The 27,587-nt window shown below is 43.6% G+C and overlaps 2 protein-coding genes across 5 annotated transcripts in view; both read right to left on the reverse strand.

The window, feature by feature from the left end:
- HPS3 (HPS3 biogenesis of lysosomal organelles complex 2 subunit 1) overlaps positions 1-11,552 on the reverse strand; it is a 38,143-nt gene extending 26,591 nt beyond the window's left edge. Inside the window, exons 1-5 of one of the 2 annotated variants that reach the window (XM_043491949.1) lie at positions 8,636-8,774; positions 6,635-6,866; positions 5,684-6,178; positions 4,395-4,581; positions 480-568 (exon numbers count right to left, since the gene is read on the reverse strand). In XM_043491949.1, coding sequence (XP_043347884.1) covers positions 480-568; positions 4,395-4,581; positions 5,684-6,122 — 715 coding nt within the window. In that variant the 5' untranslated portion in view covers positions 6,123-6,178; positions 6,635-6,866; positions 8,636-8,774. Of the gene's footprint in view, positions 1-479; positions 569-4,394; positions 4,582-5,683; positions 6,179-6,634; positions 6,867-8,635 lie in introns of both variants that reach the window. The other variant, XM_038415517.2, reaches the window with a different exon arrangement.
- A 3,892-nt stretch (positions 11,553-15,444) lies between these two features.
- On the reverse strand, positions 15,445-25,985 carry LOC119861062 (tubulin alpha-3 chain). Of its 3 annotated transcripts, none has more exons than XM_038415518.1 (5): positions 25,835-25,985; positions 23,708-23,930; positions 19,755-19,903; positions 18,403-19,083; positions 15,445-15,842 (listed from the first exon to the last, which is right to left on the reverse strand). In XM_038415518.1, the coding sequence occupies exons 1-5, from the start codon at positions 25,835-25,837 to the stop codon at positions 15,546-15,548; spliced, it is 1,353 nt and encodes a 450-aa protein (XP_038271446.1). In that variant the 5' UTR covers positions 25,838-25,985; the 3' UTR covers positions 15,445-15,545. The 3 variants fall into 3 exon arrangements, with proteins under 3 accessions (XP_038271446.1, XP_043348511.1, XP_038271447.1); XM_043492576.1 differs by lacking the exon at positions 25,835-25,985 and adding an exon at positions 25,251-25,310; XM_038415519.2 differs by lacking the exon at positions 25,835-25,985 and adding an exon at positions 25,117-25,135.
- Positions 25,986-27,587: the final 1,602 nt, after the last annotated feature.

The following is a 27,587-nucleotide window of genomic DNA, read 5'->3' on the forward strand; positions in this document are numbered from 1 at the left end:
CGGAAAGGAGGAGGGGCAGGAACCCAGCACACTGCAGGAAGAGGCAGGGGAGTCGGCAGGACCAAGCTTCTGCCCCCTGCCCCCGCGGGAGGGGGTGGGGAGTGGAGAAAAGTAGGCCGGGCCAGGCCGGGCCGGATTTTTAATGGCATGCTGCTGCCTGCCGGGACCCTAGCAGGCAGCAGCATGCCATTAAAAATGGGCTTGCGTGCCATCTTTGGCACATGTGCCATAAGTTGCCGACCCCTGCTCTACAGATTAAATTCTGCATAAACTTTGTGAGAACATTAAAGAGAGTGTGGGGCTCTACTTCTGTTATTGGAAACTCAGCACAAGTCATTGAAAAGGAGGAAGTCATTTTTTCATGAAAGTGTGTAACTGCTAAAATAGAACGTGTATAAGAAGGGGAATACAAAGCACGTTTTCTCCTAGACCTTCTGTGGCAAAAAAATCATGCAGTCTGTGTATATACAGACACTTACCTGTCTGATACATAGGCAGTAGCTGAAGAGAGTGCAACTTGGACTCTTCAATAGAGAAGACGAAAGATGACAGATCTGGAGTAAAACGTCTAGAGAAAAAACATAGGATACCAATGAGAAACCACTGCAAGACATTTAACTAGAACAAGTAAACATCAATAACTGTAGAAAATATAGCTGTTGTTCTAAGACTTCATTAGTTATTAAAAACACTATGTTCTTAGAAGTCCAACTACTAACATGTTCCCCATTAACCATTTCACCACCTGTGTGGGGAGTCTGTGAGCCCAGTTAACACATCTGATTGTACTTGGAGGATAGGCCAGGTGCAGTCAAAGAGGAGACACAGCTGGGAGAGGAGTTGGGTGGGTTCTATAAAGGGAAGATGCTCAGAATAGAAGGTGACTGCTGTGAGAGGGGAAGAACGTTGTAGTCTCTCTCAAAGTACTAGAGAGCAGAGGAGTTGCAGGAGGGAGTTTGTACCCCAGCCCTGATGGGAGAGGGCAGCAGGGGTGAAAGACTCTTGAAGTGGGCCTGAGAGAAGGCCAACCCATAGGCAGGTGGCCTTGGGGTGTAGAGTGGAGTGGAGTTTGAGATCCAGCCTAGGGGCAAGACTTTAGGAAGTATTGCTGACTCTCAGGGGCTTTCTGCAAAAGAATGAAGAGCTAGGGATGAGCCAGGATGGATTAAAAGTTCAAGCTTGGGAAAAGGGCAGGAGTTTCTTTCTATGTCTTTTGGTTTGGGTTTCAAGTGTGTGTGACCCTGGGAGCCACTCAGTGCCAACTCACAGAGGGCTCACCATACTGACAGTCATATCAGGCCTGACACTCTGCTACCCATACCACATTGTTATCATAACTTGTATCTAAAAGGGATTGTGTAAGGTATCATATGTAAACTGGTGACATGCTGGTCCCTAAAAATAAATAGTAAGAAAAATCACTGCGTATTGTGTACAGGGGTGTATGTGTGTGTGTGTGTGCTGGAAATAGATTTTAAAAATGTGTTCGAGAGGCAGTGAATACATCAAACCGGACAAAGGCTAGGCAAAGAAGTGTGGATTGCCTGTCTGACTGGCTTTACTACAGGTAGTGGACAATGAAAGTATATTTAGATAGAGTGACGGGGCAAGGCCAGATGGCTATAGGAAAGTAACGGGAGACGGATATATTAGCCACAGGCTAAACAAATCCCTGTTACCAGGATAAGCAAATGACAGCTCCAGGTCAATTAAGACACCTGGGGCCAATTAAGATCTTTCCAGAAGGCAGAGAGGACAGCTAAGTTGATTGGGAAACTTGAAGCCAATCAGGGGCTGGCTGAAACTAGTTAAAAGCCTCCCAGGTAGTCAGGTGGGTCCGTGTGTCAGGAGCTGTAGGAGGAAGTTGTACTGTTGGAGAGACTGAGCAGTACAAACCATATCAGGCACAAGGAAGGAGGACCTGAAGTAAAGGTGAAGTGGATCTTGAGGAAGTGGGGAAGTGGCCCAGAGAATTGTACGCGTCCTGTTTCTAAAAAGTCAGCTATCATAGCTGATACTATTAGGGTCCCTGGGCTGGAGCCCAGAGTAGAAGGCTGGCCCAGGCTCCCTCCCTTCGCCCCCCCCCCCATGATTAATCACTGAGACTGAGAGACAACAGAGACTTGCAAGGGAGGGTAGCTTCTCCTCACCTCCCTTGCTGGTTTATGATGAAAATGGCTCAGTAGGCTGTGACCCTTGCTTCTAGAGAGAGAAGGGCTACGCGGAGGGTCACAGTGAGCCTCGGAGGCTAGCAAAATCTGCCAGGAACCGCGGGACCCAAGGACAGAGCTTTGTCACAATATAAAAGGTAAACAAAGCTAATGAGCAGAGGAGACAACTTAGTGATCTTATCGGGGACAGAATCTGCACCTCAGGACACCTTTATGGCTCTTAAGGCAGAGACAGTGGACTTTGGGTAATATAAAGGGAGCAAGATTTACCATGTAATTTTCCAACACTTAGGAGACAGATGAATCTGCACGCTCTGATCCTGTGAAAGTTGGATCCTCTTGGCCTTAGTCATTGATAACTTGCTGTGAGAAACTGTTGTAGGCAAATATGTAACTGCTAGAATTAAGTTTTAGTCACTAGAGAGCGTGTTTGTTTTGTTTGTAATCATAGTCTTTTTCTCTTGCTTAGTATCATGCAAACCTCTGTTCTTATTAATAAACTTATTCTTGTTTTATTACAAAACCAGCTCAATGCTGTGTATTAAAGTGAAGTGTGACTCTTCAGCTAATCTAGCTACCTGGTGTGTACACTGTCTCTTTGGAGACAGCAAACTCAATAATGTCTATGTCACAGTGACAGGGACTGTGACACTGTAGAGAGATGCCTCTGGGAGAACATGGAAACTGGGGTTCACTGTATGTTACTTGCCCAGCAGGTAGACTGATCAAGTCTTGAAAGGTAGACAAGCTGGTACGTCAGGGAGCTGACACACAGCTTTGCATCAGCAAAGCTCTCACCTGCTAAGACAGACGGGGTAGCAAAATGGCTTACAGTTCTGGGTGTCTTCAGCAGAAGAACTCAGTCTGGTAAAGATTCCCAGGAGAAGCCCTGGAGCCATTACTCTGAGAGAAAAGTGGAATGGAAGAGAAACCTGAAGGGGAAGAAGATATCGTATTGATGACTGGTGTCAAGTTGGATATTGTCCATTTGGGACGCTGATATTCCAGGAGGGAAGATACTTTAAAGTGACGTGGATGGAGGGCTATTTTGAGAAAAAGAGACCAGTCCAGAGCCTTAGCAGCTGTCAGCAGGGGGGACACAATAATGGAAACTATATGACACACACAGGTTCCACCACTATATGCACAGCAGCCTCAAGAGACCTCTACACAGGACAGTTTCTATCTGCTTGTTTACAACCTCTGGGTACCAGAGATGGGAAATAAGTAAGCAAGACATAGCAATGGATTTGCACCCCATTCTAACTGTACTAATCCCCTGTTTTCTTTATTCATCTGAACTACAGCCAGTACTTTCCATCTCAGATTCTAGTCTTCTCTTTCCCCCCTCCAGCTTGCCAATCATTTTCTTCAATGTCTTACTTTGGAATTTACTGTTGAGCAGGAACTCTTGTCATAATTCAGCTTGCCCAATAGCTTTGATAGCTAATAAAATGAAATAGCAGCCTTTTACTTAGGGCTTTTCATCCCATGAATTCAGAACATTCTTCAGGGTTAATTGTCTCTTTTTTCTGGCTGGAAACAGAGGAACTGATTGTCAGAGGGACTGAGCACTTACAAATCCAGCTGCAGTTGATGAAGATAGTCCACACCTTTGAAAGTCAGGCCCCAAGTGTCTTGACTGAGGTCACACAGCAAGTCACCAGCAGAAACTAGTGCCCTGTTGATTGGAATATGGAGCCTCAAACAAGAAAGGGCCAAAACCAGAATAAGGCTCCAATACTGGGGACAGAATCCATTTCTAGGATCAGTGAGACAGTGCAAAGCCAATGCAGGGAGGGTCTCAGTACCCTTCTCCATAACACAAGAGAAGCTACTGGGGAAGCTCTATATACTGCCCCACAGAGACAGGATGGGAAGTAGGGATATTTGAAACACAACCAGAAGATTTATATACACAGCAATTCCATTGTGGAATGGAATCTGCAGGGAATGTGGCCTGCTAAACTGACTATAGGTTAGCTAGGTGGATTTGAAAGCCATGAGGAATGAGACAGGGATGGGTTTGAGGATACCTTCCCTCAATGTTTCAGAGCCATTTCCTTAAACCTAAACCCATTTATTCAGGCTTTTAAAATCTATTTAAAAGGATTCTGCCCTACAAGAAATGAACTATGGCTTATTTCATGCTCCCAAAAGGCAAAATATCAACACGATATAGGCACACACATGCCATTTAGTGTCAAGTGCAATTTTTATTACCTGTATAGAAGGTACCGCACTTGCAAATATTCTGTGTCTTCCTTAGCTAACCCTGTTGATTCCAGTGTTACCAGTACTCCACATAGTCTGCTTTCCTCCCCAAGTAGTTCCACAGGCTTCTGACAGATGACAAAGTCATCCGATTCAAGCTGGGAAGAAAAGGCTGAAGGAACTTCATCTTTTACACCTTAAACAATTAAAATATTGTATCAGTTTTCCAAACCAGTACCATGCAAATCTCAACAACAGAAGAATAAGATGAGAGAGTGTTCAGTTAAATACTTCAAGGACAGAGACGCAATTCGTATCAGCCTCAAACTGTAGGGATTTTGGTTTGGTAATAAAATTGTTGGTTCTTTTCAATCTTTAAATGTTAGAGAACCTAAAAGTCCAGGGTAATGACAGAGAAACTATATTTCCCAATATAGAGAAAGTGCAGTGTGATTTTTGAAGAAATGGTAGATTTTTATATAAACATTGTGTGGGCATTCAGAAGTGTGTCTGCCCTAACAGAAGTAACACTGAGCTGAGAGAAGCAGCTAGAATGGAATGCTGAATGTGGTCTTAGTATCACTTTTGCTCAAGCAAGTAGCGCCCAAAAGCACCCACAAAGAGGTCTGAAATTGCCAATTAATTGTAAGTAACAGAAGAACAACTACAGGCATCCATCCCGTCATTTGAGGAACTTCAGACCCATCCTTGCAAGCTATGAGAAATTTAAATGGGAAACCTGTCAACTTGCCTTTTTGCCCCGCACATTATGATTTAATTTTTAAAAATTCTAGTTTCTGATAATTTTATGCAATGCAGCCTGAATTATTTGTTTTTTAAAATTCCTTTTAAAATAAAACATTTTAGGGTATTCTGTTGATGTTTATAGGATCTTTTCAGCAACTAACTAGACAGGAAAGCATTGAAGCTGACTATGCACAAAGTGCTGACAAATATGAAAATATTAGTTCAGTCTTTTGCTTTGACTCCTTTCCATTATAGGCCCTGATCCTGCAAGTGTTTATGCAAGTGCATACCTTTATGCATATCAGTAGTTTCAATGAAGAACAGTTAAGCATGTGTGCAAGTGTTTGCAGGACTAAGGCATAATCATTTTGGTGTTCTGTGTAAATACAGAAGGTACAAAATATTCAGACAAATGCAATATTAAACTGATGGTGTCCCTCTAAGATGTTCTGAAAAAGCTTTTAGAGCAACCAACTTCCTTGAGCACACTTTGAAATTAATACAAGTTAATCTCGAGATTTATGAAAAGGAAAATTAAATTCCATATTTACCTTCATCTACAAGCTTTTCTGGTGCTCTGACTTTATCTGCACATAGTTCTGTATTATCTGCACCTTTATGAACGGGTTCCAGCTTCAGGATTAAAACATCCAACTCTGTTGTTAGAGCTACGTACCCAGCACAAAATGCTACTTCTGTAGGGGTGACGTTATCGATGTGCAAAATTAAGGAGAGTTCAAAATCCAATACTGTCTGATCCTGATTTATGACATGATATTTCAAGCAGAACATGACCAGTTTATTTTTGCAGCCAACAAGAAGATCTCCATTTACAGGACAACACGAAATGCACAATGGTGAATCTGAAAGAGGCATTTCCACAATTGACATCTGGACTTTAGAAAATTCACTGTATGACTCTTCCATCTTGTGACCCACCATCCGGACACAAACTCGAGTGTTCCCTGTTGACATGCATCTCCAATTCATATAAGCTCGTAGGAAAGTGGCCTTGTTTTTCTCCTCAATTGTCACCAAATAATCTCCTGAAAAGAGAGCAACAATACTGTGGTAACACTAACCCATAGATGAGACATAATTTATGCTGTTTGCGTCCTATTGCTGCTAAATCCAATGCACTTTGCCTAAAAGAATTATGGAATTAAGCAAATTTGTAAAATCTGTCTGAAATGTTATTCCTGTTACCAGATAATTGTCATTAATAAAAAGGGTTAAAACTATAAGCACAGTTAATTTTATAACCTCCTACATTATCATAAAAGCTATGTAGTGGTAAAGGATTCCTACACCAAAGAAATATAATTTGTCTGCCAGAGTTCTGTGCTATTGTCAGCAGTACTTAATAATAAATTACAATACTTTTAATGTGAATTATCTAGGCCAGCATGCACTTGAGAAGTTTGTATAAATCTGGAGTATCTCAGTTAACTTTAGAGAGAGAGTGTACTAATACATATGTTCTGAAAATTTTTAAAAATTACCATTGAATCTAGACTTCAGTAGGTGCACAAGGAATGTAGGATCAAGTGCTTTTATTCCCTAATCCTAGTATTACTTTTTCTCGCTAACCAGAGGTAAAGTTTCCAAAGACCTCTTTTGAAACAGAATTCAAGGCTACAATAAAGAACAGTGTAGTCAACACCTCCGCCCTTTTCCAGACAGATCTTTAGTTTTAATCATGGGAAAAACTCAGCTAGGAGGAAAGAGTTCAGTCTGGAGGGAGGGAGAAAGAAAAAAAAAAAAAAGGGGGGGGGAGGGGGTATCCTCTTACCAAAAATAAATTCAGCAGAATATGCAAAGGCAGCATACACATTAAAAAAAAGTCTCCTGTTTAGGTTCACACTTAACAGACAATATGTTTACCCTGCAAACAAAGATTCATAACGATCAAGGTGTTGATGGCAGTGGTGTATGTTTTAGGCTGAATGGCAAACTGCAAGAAGTTTACCAAGGAGTCAAAAACTTGTTTGAAAGATTCCAAAAGAGGTAATAGTGTGAAAATATGGCGCTTAAAATCCTGAGAAATCTGAGCTGAACATTTCTTAGCCAGAGTGAAGCACATCCCAAGTACCGTAAAAATAAAGGGAATGAAGACAAAGTTTTAGGGCTCGACACAACAACCTAATAGTTGGTTCCCTTTCCATCCCCCAGCACTCTCATTGGGAGTCAGCCAGCCAATGCTTCGCTAGGTGAAGACAATAAGAAACCAGGAAGAGAAGCCAGTACGAGTCAATACCTCAAAGATGGCTGGGAAAGTTGGGATCTGGCTAAGGACACTTCCACTATGTGTGACATAATGCTCAGAAAGCTAGGGAAAGTACACATACTTCACCTCTTAAAAAAAGAAAGGTGTAAGAACACCAAGCATACTTCCTCCAGCACTCCTGTCTCCTTCCACATACTCCGCAGGCAAAATCATTCACTGCTCACTCAGTTCTGTATCCCATGGCTCCATTGCTCCCATAGCTCTAGCTCACAGAGCAAAAGTAGGTTTCAGAGTAGCAGCCGTGTTAGTCTGTATTCGCAAAAAGAAAAGGAGTACTTGTGGCACCTTAGAGACTAACAAATTTATTAGAGTATAAGCTTTCGTGAGCTACAGCTCACTTCATCGGATGCATTTGGTGGAAAAAACCAGAGGAGAGATTTATATACACACACACAGAGACGTGTGTGTATATAAATCTCTCCTCTGTTTTTTCCACCAAATGCATCCGATGAAGTGAGCTGTAGCTCACGAAAGCTTATGCTCTAATAAATTTGTTAGTCTCTAAGGTGCCACAAGTACTCCTTTTCTTAGAGCAAAAGTAGAGTCCTTAGAATTCAATGGCTCTTTCTAACCTTTCTTTCTATGGCACTTGAGAGCTCATCCAGTCCCTGATCCTGCCATCAAATCTGTGCCAGGAGTCCCCTGAAATCCCCTCCCATCCATCCCCATCATTTTCAACAAAGGAGGAATCCGATGCAATCACGCATCTTGTATTGAAACAATAGCCTTTTGCTGGGGGGGAGGGCTTGTTCGATGAACAGTGGGAACAACTGAAAAACCAAGAGTGGAAGGTGGAACAAACAGAAGAAACAACGCCTGAAGAAGAGCTCTGTGTAACTGGAAAGCTTGTCTTTCTCACCAACAGCAGTTGGTCTAATAAAAGACACCAGCTACCTCAGCCTCCTTGTCTCAAGAGGAGCAAGTCATTTTCAGTGGCACAGAGCTGAGGAAGGGCTGTACTTCCCCATCGGCCCCACCAGGTTGCCACTGGCCCACTCGTATCCAGCACCACCCTGAGTTTTGCAAGATGAAACTGCGTTCACAGGACCCAGAACCTGTGACAGCATCGCTCTGGGCACATCACCTTGTGCCCCCTGAGCAGGGTCACCCCACCTTCCCGCCGCGTCCCCACAGGGCGAGAGCCGGACACGACGGCCCTGTGGGGACACCGGAGTTTGCCCCACGGAGCCGCTGCCGCCCCAGTCCCGGCTCTTACCCGCCTCGCTGTATGCCATGTGCAGCACCCGGCCCAGCGTGTTGAAACAGCCGAGCGGCTCGCAGAGCTCCTGGTCGCCCACGGCAAACGCCTCTACCTTGCAGCCGGCCCCCGCGCAGGCCACCAGCAGCGCATCCCGGCCGCAGCAGAACCGCACCGGCTCCTGCTTGCTGGGCACCACCTGCTGCGAGCCGAACGGGTGCAGGTTGTAGAGCTGCACCATGGTGCCCTCCTGAGCGGGGCACCGCAACCAAGCCGCATTCCACGGCCCCAGGCAGGCTGCAGCCCGGGGACCCCCAGCCACCGACTCCCCCGCACAGCCTGAGAGAGCAGGGGAGACTGCCCCTTCCGCAACATGCACCGCCCAGTCCGGGTCAGGTGGGGAGAGGCGTCAGCGCCTGCAACGCCGGCCGGTGCTTCCCAAAGGGGCAGCATCTGCGTTGGAGCCCAAACGAGCGCCGGCCTAGGGCGGGTAGATATGTGCGTCCCGACGTGCTCACCTAGGGGGTCCACACTTCTGTGGCTGTATCCGTGACGCGTGCATGTGCGTTAGCAGTGCGTGTCCGTGTGAGCGTGCGCGCCCAACGGCTAGTACACACATCGTGTGTGGCTCTACATCTGCATGTGCTACTGTGCATATCAGTGCCCTCGCTTGTGTCAACGTGCATGCCAGTGTTTGGATATCTGTGTGCGCACCAGTGTGCTTGCACAGCTATTAGTGTCCGCATTTGTGTGGGTGTTATAGTGTGCATATCACAGCCTGGGCCGCGGGTGTATATCTCTCTGTTAGCACATCTGTCAGTGCGTGCTTATCTGTGTCTTGACAGGTACACATCTATCTGGCCCCTTGCTGAGGCAGATGTAGAGAGACATACTTCTGAGTGATAGGCCAAACACAAAAGGACTTTTGATATGTCTGAGGCAGGGTTGGGAGAGACAGGCACCAGAGTTGGAAATAGTGTTTTTGAAACAAACTGAGATGTTGATGCTGAATGAAGGTGTGGAGACACAGGTCTTTTAGCTGGAGTTCAAAAAGTGGAATCACGTGTGAAACTGGCTGTTTATTTTATCTTTACTGAAAGGCAAAAATATTTGTGGATAAAATAGAGTAGAAATAAAGTATTCTGTATCTGCTCATTGATGAATTAAACACTCCAAAAGCCCAACTTTTCTTTAGACTCTGAGGTCTGGACAATGAGGAGCACAGATGAGAATTTTAGAACTTAAAAGCAAAGAAATGGCAAGTTTTTCAGTGCAGTCATTCTTTTCTTTGTTAGGCACATTCTATCTCTTGTGTACTCAGCAAATAAATATTTACAAGTACCTCTAAAATACATTTAATTTACCTTTGGATGGCTTTATAATTGCTTTACTGACACTTAGAGAACCTAAAACATCTTCATATGTCCATAGTATGTTTTCTCTCCTCTGGCTTTTAAAGCTTTTTCTTTTGTGCCAGAAATCTGGTTATAGAAATAAAAGATTAGATTGTTTTCTCCAAGGCTTCAGGCATACAGAATCAGTTACAGCCAAGATAGTCACTAGGATCTTCAGCTGAGAGTCATACGATTATATCCTTGCATTCTCTATAAATCAACATGAATTGCTCTTGTTCTCACATGACATTTCAAAAGTTTTCTCTAATCCCTTAATGGGATATGATCTGAAAAGCCTATTGTAACTGAATGAAGCCCCTTCGCAAAGGAAACTTCAGTATAATGAAAAAATCCTGAGTTTAATTTGTCTAATGATGTATTTCCAGCCACTTTAAAAAAGAAAACAAGGAGGCAAGAATAAATATTAGGGCTATCAAACGATTAAAAAAACCCTCAATTGCAAGATTAAAAGATAGTTGCTATTAATAGCAGTTTTAATCCTACTGTTAATAATAGAACGCCAAATTAAATTCAGCATGGAAGCATGTCCTCTGGAATGGTGGTCAAAGCATGAAGGGGTATACGAACATTTAGCATATCTGGTATGTAAATACCTTGCAATGCCTGCCACAACAGTGCCATGTGAATGCCTGTTTACACTTTTAGATGACATTGTAAATAAGCGGGCAGCATATCTCCTGTAAATGTAAACAAACTTGTTTGTCTTAGTGATTGGCTGAACAAGAAGTAGGACTGACTGCACTTGTAGGCTCTAAAGTTTTGCATTGTTTTGTTTTTGAGTGCAGCTATGTGAAAAAAAAATTTACATTTGTAAATTGTACTTTCACAATAAAGAGATAGCACTATAGTACTTGCATGAGGTGAATTGAAAAATACTGTTTCTTTTATCTTTTTTACAGTGCAAATATTTATAATAATATAAATTGAGCACTGTACACTTTGTATTTTGTGTTGCAGTTGAAATCAATATATTTGAAAATGTAGAAAAACATCCACAAATATTTATAATAAATGTAAATTGGTATTCTATTTTTTAACAGCATGATTTCTCAGTGTAGCAACTCATGGTATCAGATGCCATCAGGTGGTTGAGGGACATCTATTTAGAACACATCAGGGGACATCAGCAATACCAGGAGAGATGAGCTGAAGTATCGTTGAGAAGCAAAGTCGAGAAAATAACTGGAATATTTCTCTAATGGATTGTAGCTACTGAAGGACAACCTATCCTAAATGTTAGGCTCAATTACTGACGGACAAACTGCACTCATTGCTATATTTGTTTTCCACAAGCTACTCTTTGTATAACCTTTCATGAGTGATATACCCAAATATTTGGATGCTAATGTCTAAACTGTATAGTTAAGTTTAATAACCTAAATTTAGGTTATTGCAAGTTATGTAGTATATGTATTGTATGACTTTTAAATCAAACTTTGTACTTTTGGACAATTTAAGCACTATACCCAGATGTACAGACACTCTTTCCTTAACCTGTAAATTATATAACTTTAACATTAGCTTTAATAAAAAAAAATTAAATTACCATGTGAAAAGTTAGTGCCTATAGCAGGGTCGGCAACCTTCGGCACACTGCCCACCAGGGTAATCTGCTGGTGGGCCGCGAGACATTTTGTTTACATTGACTGTCCACAGGCATGGCCCCCCGCAGCTCCAAGTGGCCGCAGTTGTCCATTCCCGGAGATCCATTTGGTGAGGGAAAAGAATTATTGTCCTGAACCTGAGGCTTTAGAAGTAAAAAGTGAACCCTTCCATTTACCTCAATGGGCTTTAGTAGAATACAGCTTACATGCATTGAGAGAACCACTGGCTCACTACTTTTATTTTTTTGGGAAAATATAATTTCCAGGAGTAAAAATTAATATGGAATTTTAAAAATTGGGACATCTTAAACCTAGCAATCTTTCAGTGGTCTGTCATTGAAGGAAAATCAGATCAATAGGGACATCTGCTGGTCAGAAAGCACTACTCCAAGAACATTTCCATTGCACACTTTTGTCCTATTTTTTCCGTTTGAAAGTTATGTTTATTTGAATAGTTCACTGATAAATAATTTGGTAATGGCTAATTTAGTTAATAAATGTAACTTCTAGGGCTGTCGCTTAATCTCAGTTAACTCTAACTATTAACTAAAAAAATTAATCACAATTAAAAAAATTAATAGCGATTAATCAAAGTTTTAATCAAACTGTTAAACAATAGAATATCAATTAAAATTTATTAAATATTTTGGATTTTTTCTACTTGTAACTGAAATCAAAGTGTATATTATTTTTGATTACAAATATTTGCACTGTAAAAATGATAAACAAAAGAAATAGTATTTTTCAATTCACCTCATACCAGTACTGTAGTTCAGTCTCGTTGTTGTGAAAGTGCAATTTACAAATGTAGATTATTTTTGTTACATAACTGCACTCAAAAACAAAACAATGCAAAACTTTAGAGACTACAAGTCCACTCAGTCCTACTTCTTGTGCAGCCAATCACTAAGACAAACAAGTTTGTTTACATTTACAGGAGATAATGCTGACCTCTTATTTACAATGTCACCAGAAAGTGAGAACAGGTATTTGCATGGCACTTTTGTAGCTGGCATTGCAAGGTATTTACGTTCCAGATATGCTAAACATTCGTATGTCCCTTCATGCTTCGGCCACCATTCCAGAGGACATGCTTCCGTGCTGATGATGCTCATTAGAAAAATAATGCGTTAATTAAATTTGTGACTGAACTCCTGGGGGGAGAATTGTATGCCTCCTCCTGTTTTACCCGCATTTTGCCATATATTTCATGTTATAGCAGTCTCAGATGATGATCATTTTAAGAACACTTTCACTGCAGATTTGACAAAACGCAAAGAAGATACCAACGTGATATTTTTAAAGATAGCTACAGTACAGGACCCAAGGTTTAAGAATTTGAAGTGCCATCTAAAATCTGAGAGGGACAAGGTATGGAGCATGTTTTCAGAAGTCTTAAAAGAGCAACACTCCAATGCGGAAACTACAGAACCTGAACCACCAAAAAAGAAAAATCCACCTTCTGCTGGTGGCATCTGATTCAGATAATGAAAATGAACGTGTGTCAGACGCAGACACACAGACGTGTGTCAGTGTCAAACGCATTGCTTTGGATTGTTATCAAGTAGAACCCATCATCACATGTCCCCTGGAATGGTGGTTGAAGCACGATGGGACGTATCAATCTTTAATACAGGGATGCTAACCTGTGGCTCTTCAGAAGTTAATATGCAGTTCCTTGTATGGGCATCGACTCTGGGGCTGGAGCTACAAGTGCCAACTTTCCAATGTGCCAGGGGGGTGCTCACTGCTCAACTCCTGGCTCTCCCACAGGCCCTCGAATGCATCCAATGAAGTGAGCTGTAGCTCACGAAAGCTTATGCTCAAATAAATGTGTTAGTCTCTAAGGTGCCACAAGTACTCCTTTTCTTTTTATTTACTTGTATACAATACTATTCAGTGGTCTTTTAACCAACTATGTACATTTCTGATTCTTCTGTGAATTCCCATTACATAGGAAAAATGGGGTTTCAAAAATCCGTATCTTGCAAATTATGCCAATTTGTGCAGGTCAGGGACATGTGGAGTGGATCAGAGGATGTAATGCTCTGAAACATGCAGACAATGCCTGTTGATCTCAATGGAGTGCCACTGTCGTTCTGATCACAGAACACTTATAAAGGCCTTTCCCAGGCTTTTGGGGAACCAAAACTAGGGTAGTATATTACACAGGAGAGGATTTATAATGGCATTGAAGTTCTAAAGTCTTTCTACTCTGGTAATGCAAGTACTGAGATTCTTCCTGTCCCCAGCAAATGCAAGTGAATGCCTCTTGCATCCTCTCTCCCAACGCACATCTATGCAGCTCGTCACAATCCAGCCCGTAATGTTCTATATGTAACCAAAACAAACAACTACTCATGTTCTTACCAAGGTGTTCATGCATAACAGGACAATGTTCCATACTTGTATCCCTGAATATATTATCCACTAAATACCTAGCTATGTAATCACTGTGTTTATATCCACAAATAGAAATGAAATTCTATAATTTGGGCCTTGGGAGGAATATGTGAGAAGTGACTCCACATACACATTTCTGTGCACATACTGATTTACTTTTAGAGTCCCCTTTGGAGACAACTGTATTGATGACTTCTGGCTTTGAATGATTCCCTCCCATTTCCAACATCAGGTGCAGGGTTCAGTGAGTTAGGAGAAGGATTTAAGAGGAAAAAAGGAAAATATATTATGGCTGAAGGAGGATGGTCTGATCATAAGCCACTAGTCTATGTTTCCTTAGTTGAGAGAGGGCCATCCTCCCATTTATTTGAAACATTAAGAATCCCATGCCACCTCAGGCCAGAGATTCTGCCATATTGTTCACCATTCTCAACTTCCAAGTTTTTAATATCTAAGCCTTTAGCTTGCACAATAGCTCAGTTCTTAGCCATTGCTGGTATTGTGCCTCAGGGTGCCATACTGCTTTCTGGAGGGCCCAGATATTAGGCTCAAGGGAAATAAACCTTAAAAAAAAAAAAAAAAAAAAAAACCAACAACCCTTGAAGTAGCATGCATTCCCCTCTGCAACTGGCAAGGTGTGCAGACTGGAAGTAGGACAGTACACTGACCCTCCTCTGTTTCCTTGGAATAATCTGCATTCCAAGGGACACCAGCAGGGACTGCATCTACAGCTGGCTTCTGCTCAAGGAGAACAAGGGAGCTGGGAGCAGAAGTTTTGCACATCCATGGATGGGCCACCCATAGTCTGGCCCACACTTCTCTTTTTATGACATTTCCATGTCTTCCTCTGTCAAGATATTTGGTGCTTGTGAAAGATGAGTAAACTGGTTCAGACAAAGCTAGGGACATCTTGAACTCTTGTCCCAACTCGATCTAAGGCAGCAGAAGGAAATGAGGATGGTAGTGGTGATCCACAATATGGCCTTTGCCCCCCATTCCTTTCTACATGAAACATTGATTCCTTCCCTGTGGAAAAAAAAATTAAAAATAAAAATCACACTCTCCACGCCACCCCCTGAGATGTTTGAAATGGGATTGCCAGGGCCTGCAGGTCTAGCAGTCACTTTGCTGGGTCTCCGCTGTTGCTAAACTGCATCTTTTGAGGTTTGTAAATGCACAGCTTTTTATTTCAGAAGCAGCAAAGGGCATGCTAAACCACCATTTCAACGTACCTTATAGGTTATTTCCATTTTAATTGGCACAAAACTCCACGTTATCATCAGGCCATATCCTTTTCTTGTTTCTTCACAAGTACTTCTGAAGTACACTTTTTATTACTTAATTGTTTAGCCTAAAAATACTCCTGTTTTGTAATTTTTTTGGTAAATAATCACTGAACCAAAAATACTATTATAACATTTAAACTTTTATTTGAAAACCAAACAAGTGAACTGGAGTTAAAAAAAAAACCCTCTTGAAATAAACATTTTCTGACTTTAGTCTATCTTAATATTCCTCCCCTTCTTCAGCTTCTGCTTCCACAGAATCTACACCCACTTCTTCATAATCTTTCTCAAGCGCAGCCAAATCTTCCCGGGCTTCAGAAAATTCTCCTTCCTCCATCCCTTCTCCAACATACCAGTGTACAAAGGCACGCTTAGCATACATCAAATCAAATTTATGGTCAAGACGTGCCCAGGCTTCTGCAATAGCAGTTGTATTACTCAACATACACACAGCACGCTGCACCTTGGCCAAGTCGCCTCCTGGCACTACAGTGGGAGGTTGGTAGTTAATGCCCACCTTTGAGGAAACAAAAACAGCAACCTTAAATTAGTATTTCAAAGTGTCTATTTCTTCTATTTTTCTCATAGTTTATTTAGCAAGCTAAGACACGCGGACAATACTGTGCAAGTACAGTATTGCCAACTCTAAATGCTCAAAAATCCTAAATCCAGCTTCTGAAAATCATGAGATTGGCTTAAAAAAAAAATCAAATTGTAACTGTTATTTTTATCTGCCTCCTATTTTGAGACTTCAGTGTGCACTTGCTTCATATTTTTGAGCTAGTCCCTGAAACCACAAAGGCTAGACATTTTTTGAAATGAAAGTTGAAATTCTCATGCAATATCATTTCAGCAGCTAGAACTTTAACACTAAACACAACCTCATTTTGAGTTGGCAACAATATGTCATCACAAGTAACTTCTCAGCTTCTGAGAACCAGTATGTGTATTTTTATCATACCTAATTTTGTCCACAGCCCTCATTCTGCCCCCTTGCTCATGCTGAGTAAGGGTCACATCATTTGACTCTTATTTGATGTTGAATGAGTAAATGAATTTCACCAGCAGGGTTCTTTTGTGAACTCAGTCTATCTTTTTATTCTGTGATAACGATGTCACTATTGTTTACTAGCCTGCAGTGTTAGCACAGCTATGAGTGAAAAAGCTAGTTTATACTGTTTTGTGCTTCATCAACTAAATCCCACTTACAGGGCCAAATTCTATTACATGTGTGTAACACCACTGAAGAAAACGGGGTTGGGTAAAGGACAAGTAAGGGTAGTTTAGTCAGACTCTTTTCTTTAGGTGATGCTGCATACACCAGAAAGAATACCTTCCTTTTCAAATACCAGGTTCAATTTGCAGGGTTTTGGAGAGGACATCAGGACAGACCCTGTGGGGAAGACAACTAACAGAGGCTGGGGAGGACCAAGGAGACTTCTGAAGCTGGATGGACTGAAAGACTACTGAACCCTGAAAAAGGCTGAAGGCTCTTTTTGTATTTGGTCTTCCATGCCCTGCAATGCATGGACACTTGATTTGGCTTGACAGCTAAATATTCATCCACCAGGTGCTGGGTTTGAACCACTAACGAGCTGACATGGGTAAGGAAGTAAACCAAGATATGGCTTGAGAACCTGATACTGACCTGGGTAAGGAACCATGTTACAATGTCATAATCTGCTTCCTCTAAAGACATGGTTTTAAAAAAATCTCTTTAATCTCTTGAAATGTTAAAGTAGATAAATTTTCAGGGCAAAATTTTTAATAGTATCCTAACTTTTATTAGGCTAAGTCACCATCCAGGCACCTGAATAAATAAGTGACCTGATTTTCAAAAATCAGGAGTTCCAAGCAGTCCTTAATTAATTTAATGAGAGTTGTTCTGATTTTTCAGAGTGCTTACACTCTACATGTATTTAGGAACCAAAAATATAGATTTAGAAGCCCAATTTTTTGGGGGAGCTGGGGGTCAGGATATCTTGGCCTAATAGCAAGCCCACAGTGTACTTCTTAAATAATTTGTGCACTATCTGGAGGATTAAGTCAGCCACCATAATCATCCGGAGGTGTGTACCAATCATCCACTAAAAAGACACTTGTGGTTTATGGCAACAAAGTGATTCTGAAGCATTATTTAGAGTAAGCAGTATGTGAGGGGTAGGCAATGTTACTTGTTTGGCTGGTAGTGGGTTTGTGGTTAATTTACATTTCTCAATACCTTGAATGGCAAAGTTTTTAAACCCCTGTGAAAAAAAAAAGTGGATCAAAATCCTGTATTTGCATTCACCGAGTGCCTATGTATTTTGTACCATTCTCCTATTGCAGTGGTTCTCGATCAGGGGCCTGGGGCCCACCCTAGGGGACCTCGAGCAGGTTTCAGGGGGACTGCCAAGCAGGAGCAGAATTAGACTTGCTGGGGCCCAGGGCAGAAAGCAGAAGTCCCACTGCCTGGGGCTGAAGCCCAGGGCCCTTAGCCCCACCACCCAGGGCGGAAGTCAAAGCCTAAGCAATGTAGTAGCTTTGTGGGGGCCCCTGTGTCATGGGGCCCCAGGCAACTGCCCTGCTTGCTACCCCGTAACACCGGCCCTGGCTTTTGTATGCAGAAAAGCAGTTGTTGTGGCACAGGTGAGCCGGGGAGTTTTTATTGCGTGGGGGGAGTGAGAGCGCAGAACAAAAAAGTTTGAGAACCCCTGTCCTATTGTCCCTTTAACAACTTGGAGCTAAGAAAGTTAATCCCTCGAATTAGCTTAATTACACAATTTGCATTTGTGTTGAAAATAACTGATGCACTCAAGTGCAAAGATGGCCACATTCCTAGGTAATTCCATTTACATAAGTACAGTATTAATAGGTTCTGACTTAAAAAAACCCTGTAAAAATATAGTTCTGATCACAAATTTAAATTACGGAATCAGCTACTCATTTTTGCAGGCTTTACTCGTGTATATTTAAAATGTGACCTGACATATGAATAGTACAACAATGTGCACACTACTGCACTGTAGTATGAAAACTACCTTCAAATGTTTTACTGACAATTCCTAAACTAAGCAGTGTGACAAGTTTCTAAATACCTTGAATCCAGTTGGACACCAATCCACAAACTGAATGGTTCGCTTAGTCTTGATAGTGGCAATGGCTGCATTAACATCTTTGGGAACAACGTCACCCCTGTATAACATACAGCAGGCCATATATTTGCCATGGCGAGGGTCACATTTTACCATCTGGTTGGCTGGTTCAAAACAAGCATTGGTAATTTCAGCCACAGACAACTGCTCATGGTATGCTTTTTCAGCAGAGATGACAGGTGCATATGTTGCCAGTGGGAAATGGATTCGTGGGTATGGGACAAGATTGGTCTGGAACTCAGTCAGATCTACATTGAGAGCTCCATCAAAACGCAGTGAAGCTGTGATGGATGAGACAATTTGCCCAATGAGTCGATTTAGGTTGGTATAAGTAGGACGCTCAATGTCTAGATTGCGACGACATATGTCATAAATGGCTTCATTGTCTACCATGAAGGCGCAGTCAGAATGCTCCAATGTTGTGTGCGTAGTTAGGATGGAGTTGTAGGGTTCCACTACAGCAGTAGAAACCTGTGGTGCTGGGTAAATTGCAAACTCTAGTTTGGACTTTTTGCCATAATCAACAGAAAGCCTTTCCATGAGTAGAGATGCAAATCCAGAGCCAGTGCCTCCTCCAAAACTGTGGAAGATGAGGAATCCCTGCAGCCCTGTGCACAGATCAGCCTAGAAGAGAAAGAAAAGCCACACAAAAGTGGGAAGGAACGGTCACTGAGGTCAAAGGATTTGATTCAGATTAGCACCAGTGTAAATGAAAACAGATTATGGCCTACAGCTATGAGAGTGTAAATGGATTCTATTCTATCTTGCATATATCAACACAATTAAGCCAATCCCAAATGCAAGGCCAAATTCTACCCTTAGTTACATTTGTGCTGCTTTACTGAAAATAAAAGGATTTTACAGGTATAAATGGGGCAAAAGATAGCCAGTATAGACTTTTTTTGTGATGGTGTGCTGAAGTACAGTAACTCCTCTCTTAACATTATAGTTATGATCCTGAAAAATGTGACTTCAAGAAAAACTATATTAAGCAAATCCAATTTCCCCATAAGAATTAATGTAAATGGGGGGGATGTTAGGTTCCAGGGAAATTTTTTTTTAACCAGACTATACACACCCCCCCACACATACATAAAATTATATATATATACATATACATATACACACACACACACACACTCTGTAACTAGAAAGGATTGGGTGTACAAGAAACACACCACAACCTTCAGTTTCACGTATGTATTTACATAACCTTCAGTTTCACAATTACGTATTGCAAAAGATTGATTTGATGCAAATATTTTAAATACTAATCTTGCTCTTTGAACTCCTACCAGCTTGCGAATGCGATCTAGCACTAGATCAACAATCTCTTTTCCAATGGTGTAATGGCCTCTGGCATAATTATTTGCCGCATCCTCTTTCCCAGTAATGAGTTGTTCAGGATGGAATAGTTGCCTGTAAGTGCCTGTACGTACTTCATCTACAAAAATACAAAATATTCAGATGTAAATTTGGTTTGTTCCATTCTCTATGGATAATTTTGGTGTGCTACCTCAGCACTACATCTTACTTGACATTTTGTAGGTGCACGGGGGTGGGGAGGGGGGAGAGGACATAAAGAGCCTCCCCTGCTATAAACATACATACATATATACATACACACCTCTTGTGTAAAAATATTTGAGGATCTTTATGGAACACATCCTTTGAAAAAAGCAGCTCCTTGTGTTCCTTTGCTCAGGAGACACGATGTACATACAAAGAGGTGGTTGTGGCAGATGTTCCCTATGACCACCAGGAACTCTGGGACCTACCCTGGGAGCTATCCCACGCCTTTAGATTGCTGTTAGAGACTGAGCTGATAGAGACTGAGTTGAACTTTGTCTGCAGCTCAGCATAGATGTCAAATGGACAAAAAAAGATGCTATTAACATGAATGGGAGATGCAAAGCCCAATTTTCCTCAACTGCAAACTCTGATACACCTACTTTGTACTTCCCCTCAGACACACAGCTCCATATTCTAATGAGATAAAAATCTCACTTTACTTCAGTTTGTTTGAAGGGTTTTAAGAATAGATTTATTATTTTGTAAGTGGCTCAAACAGTATGTAATCGTTTTAGAGAGCACAGAGGGCAATAGTTATGCTAAACGATGGAGTCGGTTAGATATACATTAAACCATGGAAATTCAATGCTGTGACAAAAGTAATTTTTTTTTTAAAAAAAATCACATTATTTTAAAGGATGGAAGTAATTTGGGTAAGGGGAAAAGAAGATTTTTATATTTATTTTTAAGTGATAATCTTAGAAGATTTATATAAGCAAGGGGATCCAAAACTGGTAATTATATTTGCCTCACTACTTCTGCACCTGCCTCTCATCCAGGCCACTCTACTTAATTTTCATAACTGAGGAAGGCAAATTGGGATTCCTAAAACAGCTCCCAATGCTATATTTCAGTCGGATTTTAAAAGCAATATATTACTATTGCGTTGATGCTGGGTAGGGTGCCAGGGAAGAGCTAAGTAGTAGCGATTTCCATCTTGTGGCAAGGAGAAACAGCAGCGGTGACATTTCTAAAGGAAATCAGTGCTTCCTGTATCAGTCAAGCTCTAAGGAGCTGCTTTTTCAAAGGATGTGTTCCATAAAGATCCTCAAAAATATTTTTTTATTGGAAAAAAAAATTAGGAAATCAAGCTCAAGAGAAATAACCCAGATGAGGGTGTGCTTCCCAGGAGGCTGAAGGCATTGCGTCATAACATTTTGTGACACACAAGTTCTATCTATTTAGCCATTAACAGTGTCCGACCCCAGTCTAGTCACTTCTCCTTTCTATGCCTTAGATCGGGGTGGGAAAAACTATGGCCCGGGGGCCAGATCCGGCCCAACAGCCATTTTAATTCGGCCCTCCAGCTCCTGCTGGGGAGCAGGGTTTGGGGCTTGCCCTGCTCCGGTGCTCCAGCCGGGCAGCAGGGTCGGGGGCAGCTCCCGGAAGCAGCAGCATGGCCCTCCTCCAGCTCCTACATGTAGGGGAAGCAAGGGGGCTCCGCTCTGCATGCTGCCCCCTCCCCAAGTGCCGCTCCCATTGGCCAGGAAGTGTGGCCAATGGGAGCTGCAGCAGTGGCACTTGGGAGGGGGTAGTGTGCAAAGCTGAGCCTCCTGGCTGCCCCTACGCGTAGGAGCTGGAGCGGGGCCATGCCGCTGCTTCTAGGAGCTGCTTGAGGTAAGCGCTGCCCAGAGCCTGCACCCCGAGCCTCTCCCCTGCCCCAACCCCGTGCCCCAGCCCTGATCCCCCTCCCACCCTTTCAATCTCAGCCTGCAGCATCCTACTGCACCCCAAACTCCTCATCCTCAGCCCCACCCCAGAGCCCATATCCCCAGCCAGGGCCTGCACCCCTTCCCACACCCCAACCCTCTGCCCCAGCCCCAATCCTTCCCACACCCCAACCCCAATTTTGTGAGCATTCATGACCAGCCATACAATTTCTATTCCCAGATGTGGCCCTCAGGCCAAAAAGTTTGCCCACCCCTGCCTTAGATGGAAAGCCTTCTATAAATGGAGATTCCACTACTTACCCACTTTTGTAAAGTAACCTGAAATCCTCAAATTAAAGATGTGTTAGAAATACAAACTGTTTTTATTTCAAGTTACAATCTGGTCTGATAATTGGTCCATTAGCCACTATAGTAGGGGTCACCAACCAGTCAATTGCGATCAACTGGTGGATCCTAGAGGATTTCCCAGTCAATTGGAATCTCCAGCAGCACAGCTGGGCTGCTGCTAGGAAAGGCTCCCTGCCTGCCCCCGGCCCCATGCCGCTCTTCGAAATGGCCAGCATGGCCCCGCAGGTGGGGTGGGGGGGGAGCAGGGGTTTCCCTCAACATGTTGCTCCTGCCTGAAAACACTGCCCCTGCAGCTCCATTGGCCAGGAGCAGGGAGCTGTGGCCAATGGGAGCTGCGGGGGTGGTGCGTGCAGAGGGGCAGCATGCAAGGAGCCTCATTCCATCCGCTCCCCCCTACGGGTGTGTTGGCCCCTTCCAAGAGGGGCATGGGGCCAGGGTAGGCAAGGAGCCTGCCTTAGTGGGAGCCACTCTCTGCCACTAACTGGGAGTTGCAGGAGGAAAGTGCTGTCCGGCAAGAGGCCGCACCCCAACCCCCAGCCCTGTTTCCTCTCCCGGAGCCTGCACCCCAACTGCCAGCCCCCCATATCCCCTCGTGCACCCAAGTCCCAGCCCTGACCCCCCTCCCAGAGCCAGCACCACCACCCATTCCTGCACCCCAACACTCTGCCCCAGCCCTGACCCCCCTCCTGCAAACCAACCCCCTGTACTCCCTCCTGCACCCCAACACTCTGCCCCAGCCCAGAGCCCCCTCCTGCACCCAAACTCCCTCTCAGAGCTTGCACCTCTCACCCTCTCCTGCACTCCAAGCCCCTACCCCAAGCTCAGCCCAGAGCCCCCTCTCACACTGCAAACTTCTTGGCCCCAGCCCAGAGCCTGCACCCCCTCCCAAACCCCTACCCCAGCACAGTGAAAGTGAGTGAGTGGGGGAGAGTGAGTGATGCAGAGGGTAGGGATGGACTGAGTGGAGCAGGGCTTTGAGGAAAGGGCAGGGCAGATTCTGGGTTGCCCAGAAATTCAAAAAGTGATCTTGGGTGTAAAAAGGTTGGAGACTTCTGTATTGTAGTAATCACTTTCAGATAAACAAGATATCATTTACATGCTCCTCAGATGCCACCAGTGCACTTCAAATGACCTTATTCATGAAAGGTCTTTACAACTGTGTATCTTCCCAGCTATGTCTGAGATAAAATAAACTGCAAACACTCATTGCAGCAAAAGCATTTTCGGACATATGGTTTCTAAAAAGTACAAAAGAACAGCATTTCAAACATGATTTTTTTTTTTTTACTACACAAGTTGAAAGTACTTCAATGGACAGTCAATATAATTTCCAGTACAATATCTGCCTCTGAACCCCCAACCACTATTTTGTGGATTTTCATATTTTCCTAATTTTTTTTTTTAAAAAGCATGTTCTCATCTTTGCTATCCAGACAAATTAAAAGGGAAAACATTTCAGCCTCTTTTAAATACAATAGTCTTATTTATTTAACAGTAAAAATATGCAGACAGAAATGTATTTTTAAGTTTACAGGTCCATTTAAGACTATCACAATCTAAAAGGTGGACTGTTTCCATTTCATTTGAAAAACTAAATGGAAAAACAAATTATAGCAAAGTATTCTTAAGTAAGAGATCTCTTAACTTCATATACATACCAACCACAGTTGGTTCAAGGTCCACAAATACAGCTCTGGGCACATGTTTACCAGCCCCTGTCTCACTGAAGAAAGTATTGAATGAATCATCTCCACCTCCAATGGTTTTGTCACTCGGCATCTGACCATCAGGCTGGATTCCATGTTCAAGACAATATAATTCCCAGCATGCATTGCCAATCTGAACACCAGCCTGACCAACATGGATAGAGATACATTCACGCTGTAAAAGAGGACAAAACGGGGAACAAACGGATTCATTTCACAGACTCTAGGCCAAGAAGGAACCACTGTGATCACCTAATCAGACCTCCAGCACAGCACAAGCCAAAGAACTTCCCCAAAATAATTCCCAAAACATGCATTTTAGAAAAAACATCCAATCTTGATTTAAAAATTGTCAGTGATGGACACCATGAACCTTGGTAAGTTGGTCCAATTGTTAAATAATAAAGTATTGTGTGAAATTTCCTCCACCTTCCAGTTTTAAGCCTTACGAATAAAATTAGCTGTATAAATACTATATTATCTCATCTTTCCCCTCCAGCATGCTGCATACATATTATCGTTGATAAGTGTTCCTGTTAGCTTCCTTTAATTTTCATGTTTTTTTCATTGAATATTATATACTCAGGGCAGAAGTGTCTGTATTAATGATCCCCAAAACCTTGAATCTCTTGTTGGGTAGATTCTGATATCCTTTATCTAATGCATCACTAGACAAGTTACCCTTTCTTCGCTTAATCAAAATTACTATGAACACTAAATCTCCTTCTGGTCATCTGCCTGGCAATTCTTTATTCTGTGGCTCCACTACTGGATCCTTTGAGGGTCCTGAACCAAATCTCCTAATCTCCCATTAACTTTCTGTGCTGTATCTAAACAAACTCATGTACGTTTACCACTACTTGCTCAGAAATATTCCCCCCTCCCCACCAGGAGGCAAATCTCCTTCTCTTACTCTATCTAGAAATAATCACAGGTTTCAGAGTAGCAGCCGTGTTAGTCTGTATTCGCAAAAAGAAAAGGAGAGGTGCCACAAGTACTCCTTTTCTTTCTATCTAGAAATGTTATCCTTCAGCTCCCTGAATGTCACTTTACCTGCTCAGGAGCACCCTTTAATCCTACAACTATCACCCCATAACTCACTTCTGTACCACACATCCATACACCTTTAAATCAGCCTCCTCCAACAGCTAAATGGCCCCAGGGCCCTTTATTAGGGAGTAAATAGGTTTTGGGAGGGAGAAAAGCACGCTTCATTGTGCCTGTGTCCCTCTTCTCCACCTGGCCCCACCATAGCTTCCTTGTCTCTTCAAATTCTCCTTGATTTCACCCCAGTTGCAACCTCATTCACTCCAGATCCCTCAGCTCCCCAAAGAACTTTCATGCTCAAGTGCTCTCCTCACTAGTCTATTCCAAGCCTCTTTGCAACACCACTGGCTCAGCTTCAAGTCCTCGCGACCTCTGCCCTAATGGCTCCCCACCATGACGCGAAAACCTCGGTCTTAAAATACCGAATCTGCTCCAGGACCGTACTCACCCAGCGCCTCAGGAGGCGTCAACTTGCCAACCGCCTCTAGGCCACACGTAGAATAACCCCATTGGCTGTCGGGCAGACTCCCGCCCCCGCCCCCGCCCCCACGCCTGGCTCCGCGCGCGCGCGCGCTCCTCGCCAGGTAGGGAAAAGGGGCACTTTCCCGAAGCGCAGAATACTGGGGTTTGGTTGGCGCGCAGGTATCCACGCAAGCGCGCTTTCCCTCATTCTGCCCTCGCGGCCTGCTCACGTGCTCCGCTCGGGCTTCAGTCCCCCCATCCCAGGCGGCAGCGCGCCACACAACCCAGACTCCCGGTCTGCCTCGCGCGAGGCGCCAACCACCGAAGGCCAACAGCCTCCTCCTGGCTGCCGCAGTCCCACCGACGGCCCACGCTTCCCCAATTGCCTCTCAAGCGCTTCACGCCCGCGGAAGCTGCTCCCCTCCCCTTTCTCGCTGTGCCTAACGGCCGCCGCGACTCCCTAACCGCAGCGCATCCCCTCAAGCCCGCCTGCAGCTCCCTCCAGCCGACTGCCTGGTTTCCCCGCCCCCGCGGCCCAAACCCCGCGTCCCTGAGGCTCCCGCTTCCCACCATGGTGCCTCGTGAACGGGAGACGCCTCAAAACCGCGAGCCTGCCTACGTCCGCCTCCGCTTGCTAGACGCGCCAACTGCGAACAGCTAACCGCCGCTGCCCCTCGCCTCGCGCTTTCTGCCTCCACGCGGTATCACCCCATTGGTTGGCGGCCAGCCTCTCGCGCCCCGCCCCCTTCCCATTCATTGGCTCGGCGCGTCCCTCTGCCACGTGGGTCTGAGGCAGCTGGTAGCACGTCTCACGTTGGCCCAAATATGATGTGATTTTGAAAAAAACCCCAACAGTCCTGTGTTGTGTTTTTGGTCTTTCCATATTGATTCTTGAAGTGCCCTTGCCCGCACTAATTAGAGCTGCGCACTCTCCCACGTGTGCTGGTTAGGTGTATTAATCCTGCCTCCCCGTCTGTTCAGCTGCCCCCCCCTTCCCACTCCACTCAGTTCAGCCTCTCTCTGCTCCCATCACTGCAGCCCCCTCTCAGTTCTGACCACTCTGCTCCCCCCCCCCATTCAGCCTTCCCCCAGCCTCACCTCTGGAGTGCTCCAGCCCCCTCTTCCAGACTTGGGGGCTACAGCAGGGCCCCATCTCCACTTTCCCAGGCTGGGCGGGGCATCTCCAGATGAAGCTCTTCACCCCCTCTGCTTCTCACTAGGCTGGGTGTTGCATGGGTGATAGCCTGTGTTTTTCTCATAGGAAGGGGTGAAATTGTGCTGAGCTGCAGGTCCCTTTACTCGCCCCTCTCCCCAACCCTCCTGTGAGACTGGCCAGTGGAGGGGAGAGACTCTGCCAGCTTCTAGCATGGCTGAACTTTGCCAGAAGTGCTCTGAGACTCTGAAATTCAACCACTCCCCCCAAAATGGCAAGAGTTGGCAATAGTGTGACCTTGCAGGCCTTGGGCTCTAGGAGGCATCATCAACAAACTGTAATGGCCACTTTCCCTTTCTGTGTAACAATAGCCACTCTTCACCTCACTCTATAATAGCCACTTTCCAGTTTTCTGTAATGGTGACATTTCCCTTCTGTATTCATAAGGGAGGCTTCCCACAGTTCTCACTCTAATGGCTGTAGCCTGTAAGGAACAGGGTAGTATACCTCTAAATAGTTGTGAGCCCTCTACTGGCACTAACTGTACTCTGTATTTTAAAAGTTGCTGGAAGGTTGCAAAGGAGCACATTACTTAAACACATAACTAGGCCTTGCATGTTTGTATAGAGTTAATAAACACGGTTATTTGGAACCTATCTGTGTGCCTGTGGTTTCCTCATATTGTTGTGTAAAGAGCAAAGACAACAGAAATAGCACCTCTCTTTGTAATAGCACCTTTCAGCTTGAAGGATGTTGTGACACTAGGTAGGGAAAAGATATCCATCCTCTGACACACATTTAGATCCTCCCTTAAAGCACTGTTTCATCACGAGTTGCATAGTGGAATTAAGTCACTTACATGGTCATAAAATGAAGAGGTGAAACAGGCAGGGAGTTTAAGAATTAAGCTAATGTAACTTGCATGCCTAAGGAACAGAAGAGAGGAATGTAGCAATATAAATACATTATATATAAAATATACACTTGTTTGGGCCTAAAGTACTTGACAGTGCCCCTTTTCATTATACATATTTATTTATCTTGTAAAAGCACCCATCACAAAAATACTTGTTAACTAGTGTCAATATTGGAAGTCATCCACCATTAACTGTATACTCTCAACACAATAACCAACCTCAGATAGAAATACCTGAGAAAATAGATGGTCCT

The sequence above is a fragment of the Dermochelys coriacea genome, chromosome 9 (genome assembly GCF_009764565.3).
Source record: "Dermochelys coriacea isolate rDerCor1 chromosome 9, rDerCor1.pri.v4, whole genome shotgun sequence".
Classification (NCBI taxonomy): domain Eukaryota; kingdom Metazoa; phylum Chordata; order Testudines; family Dermochelyidae; genus Dermochelys; species Dermochelys coriacea.

Bases quoted from the DNA above. Each gene is read 5' to 3' on its own strand.
- LOC119861062 (XM_038415518.1), bottom strand. The intron at 19,904-23,707 runs GTATGTATATGA...GTATTTTTGTAG, and splicing joins CCTTGAACCAACTGTGGTTG to ATGAAGTACGTACAGGCACT. The intron at 15,843-18,402 runs GTATTTAGAAAC...GTTTCCTCAAAG, and splicing joins GGTGTCCAACTGGATTCAAG to GTGGGCATTAACTACCAACC.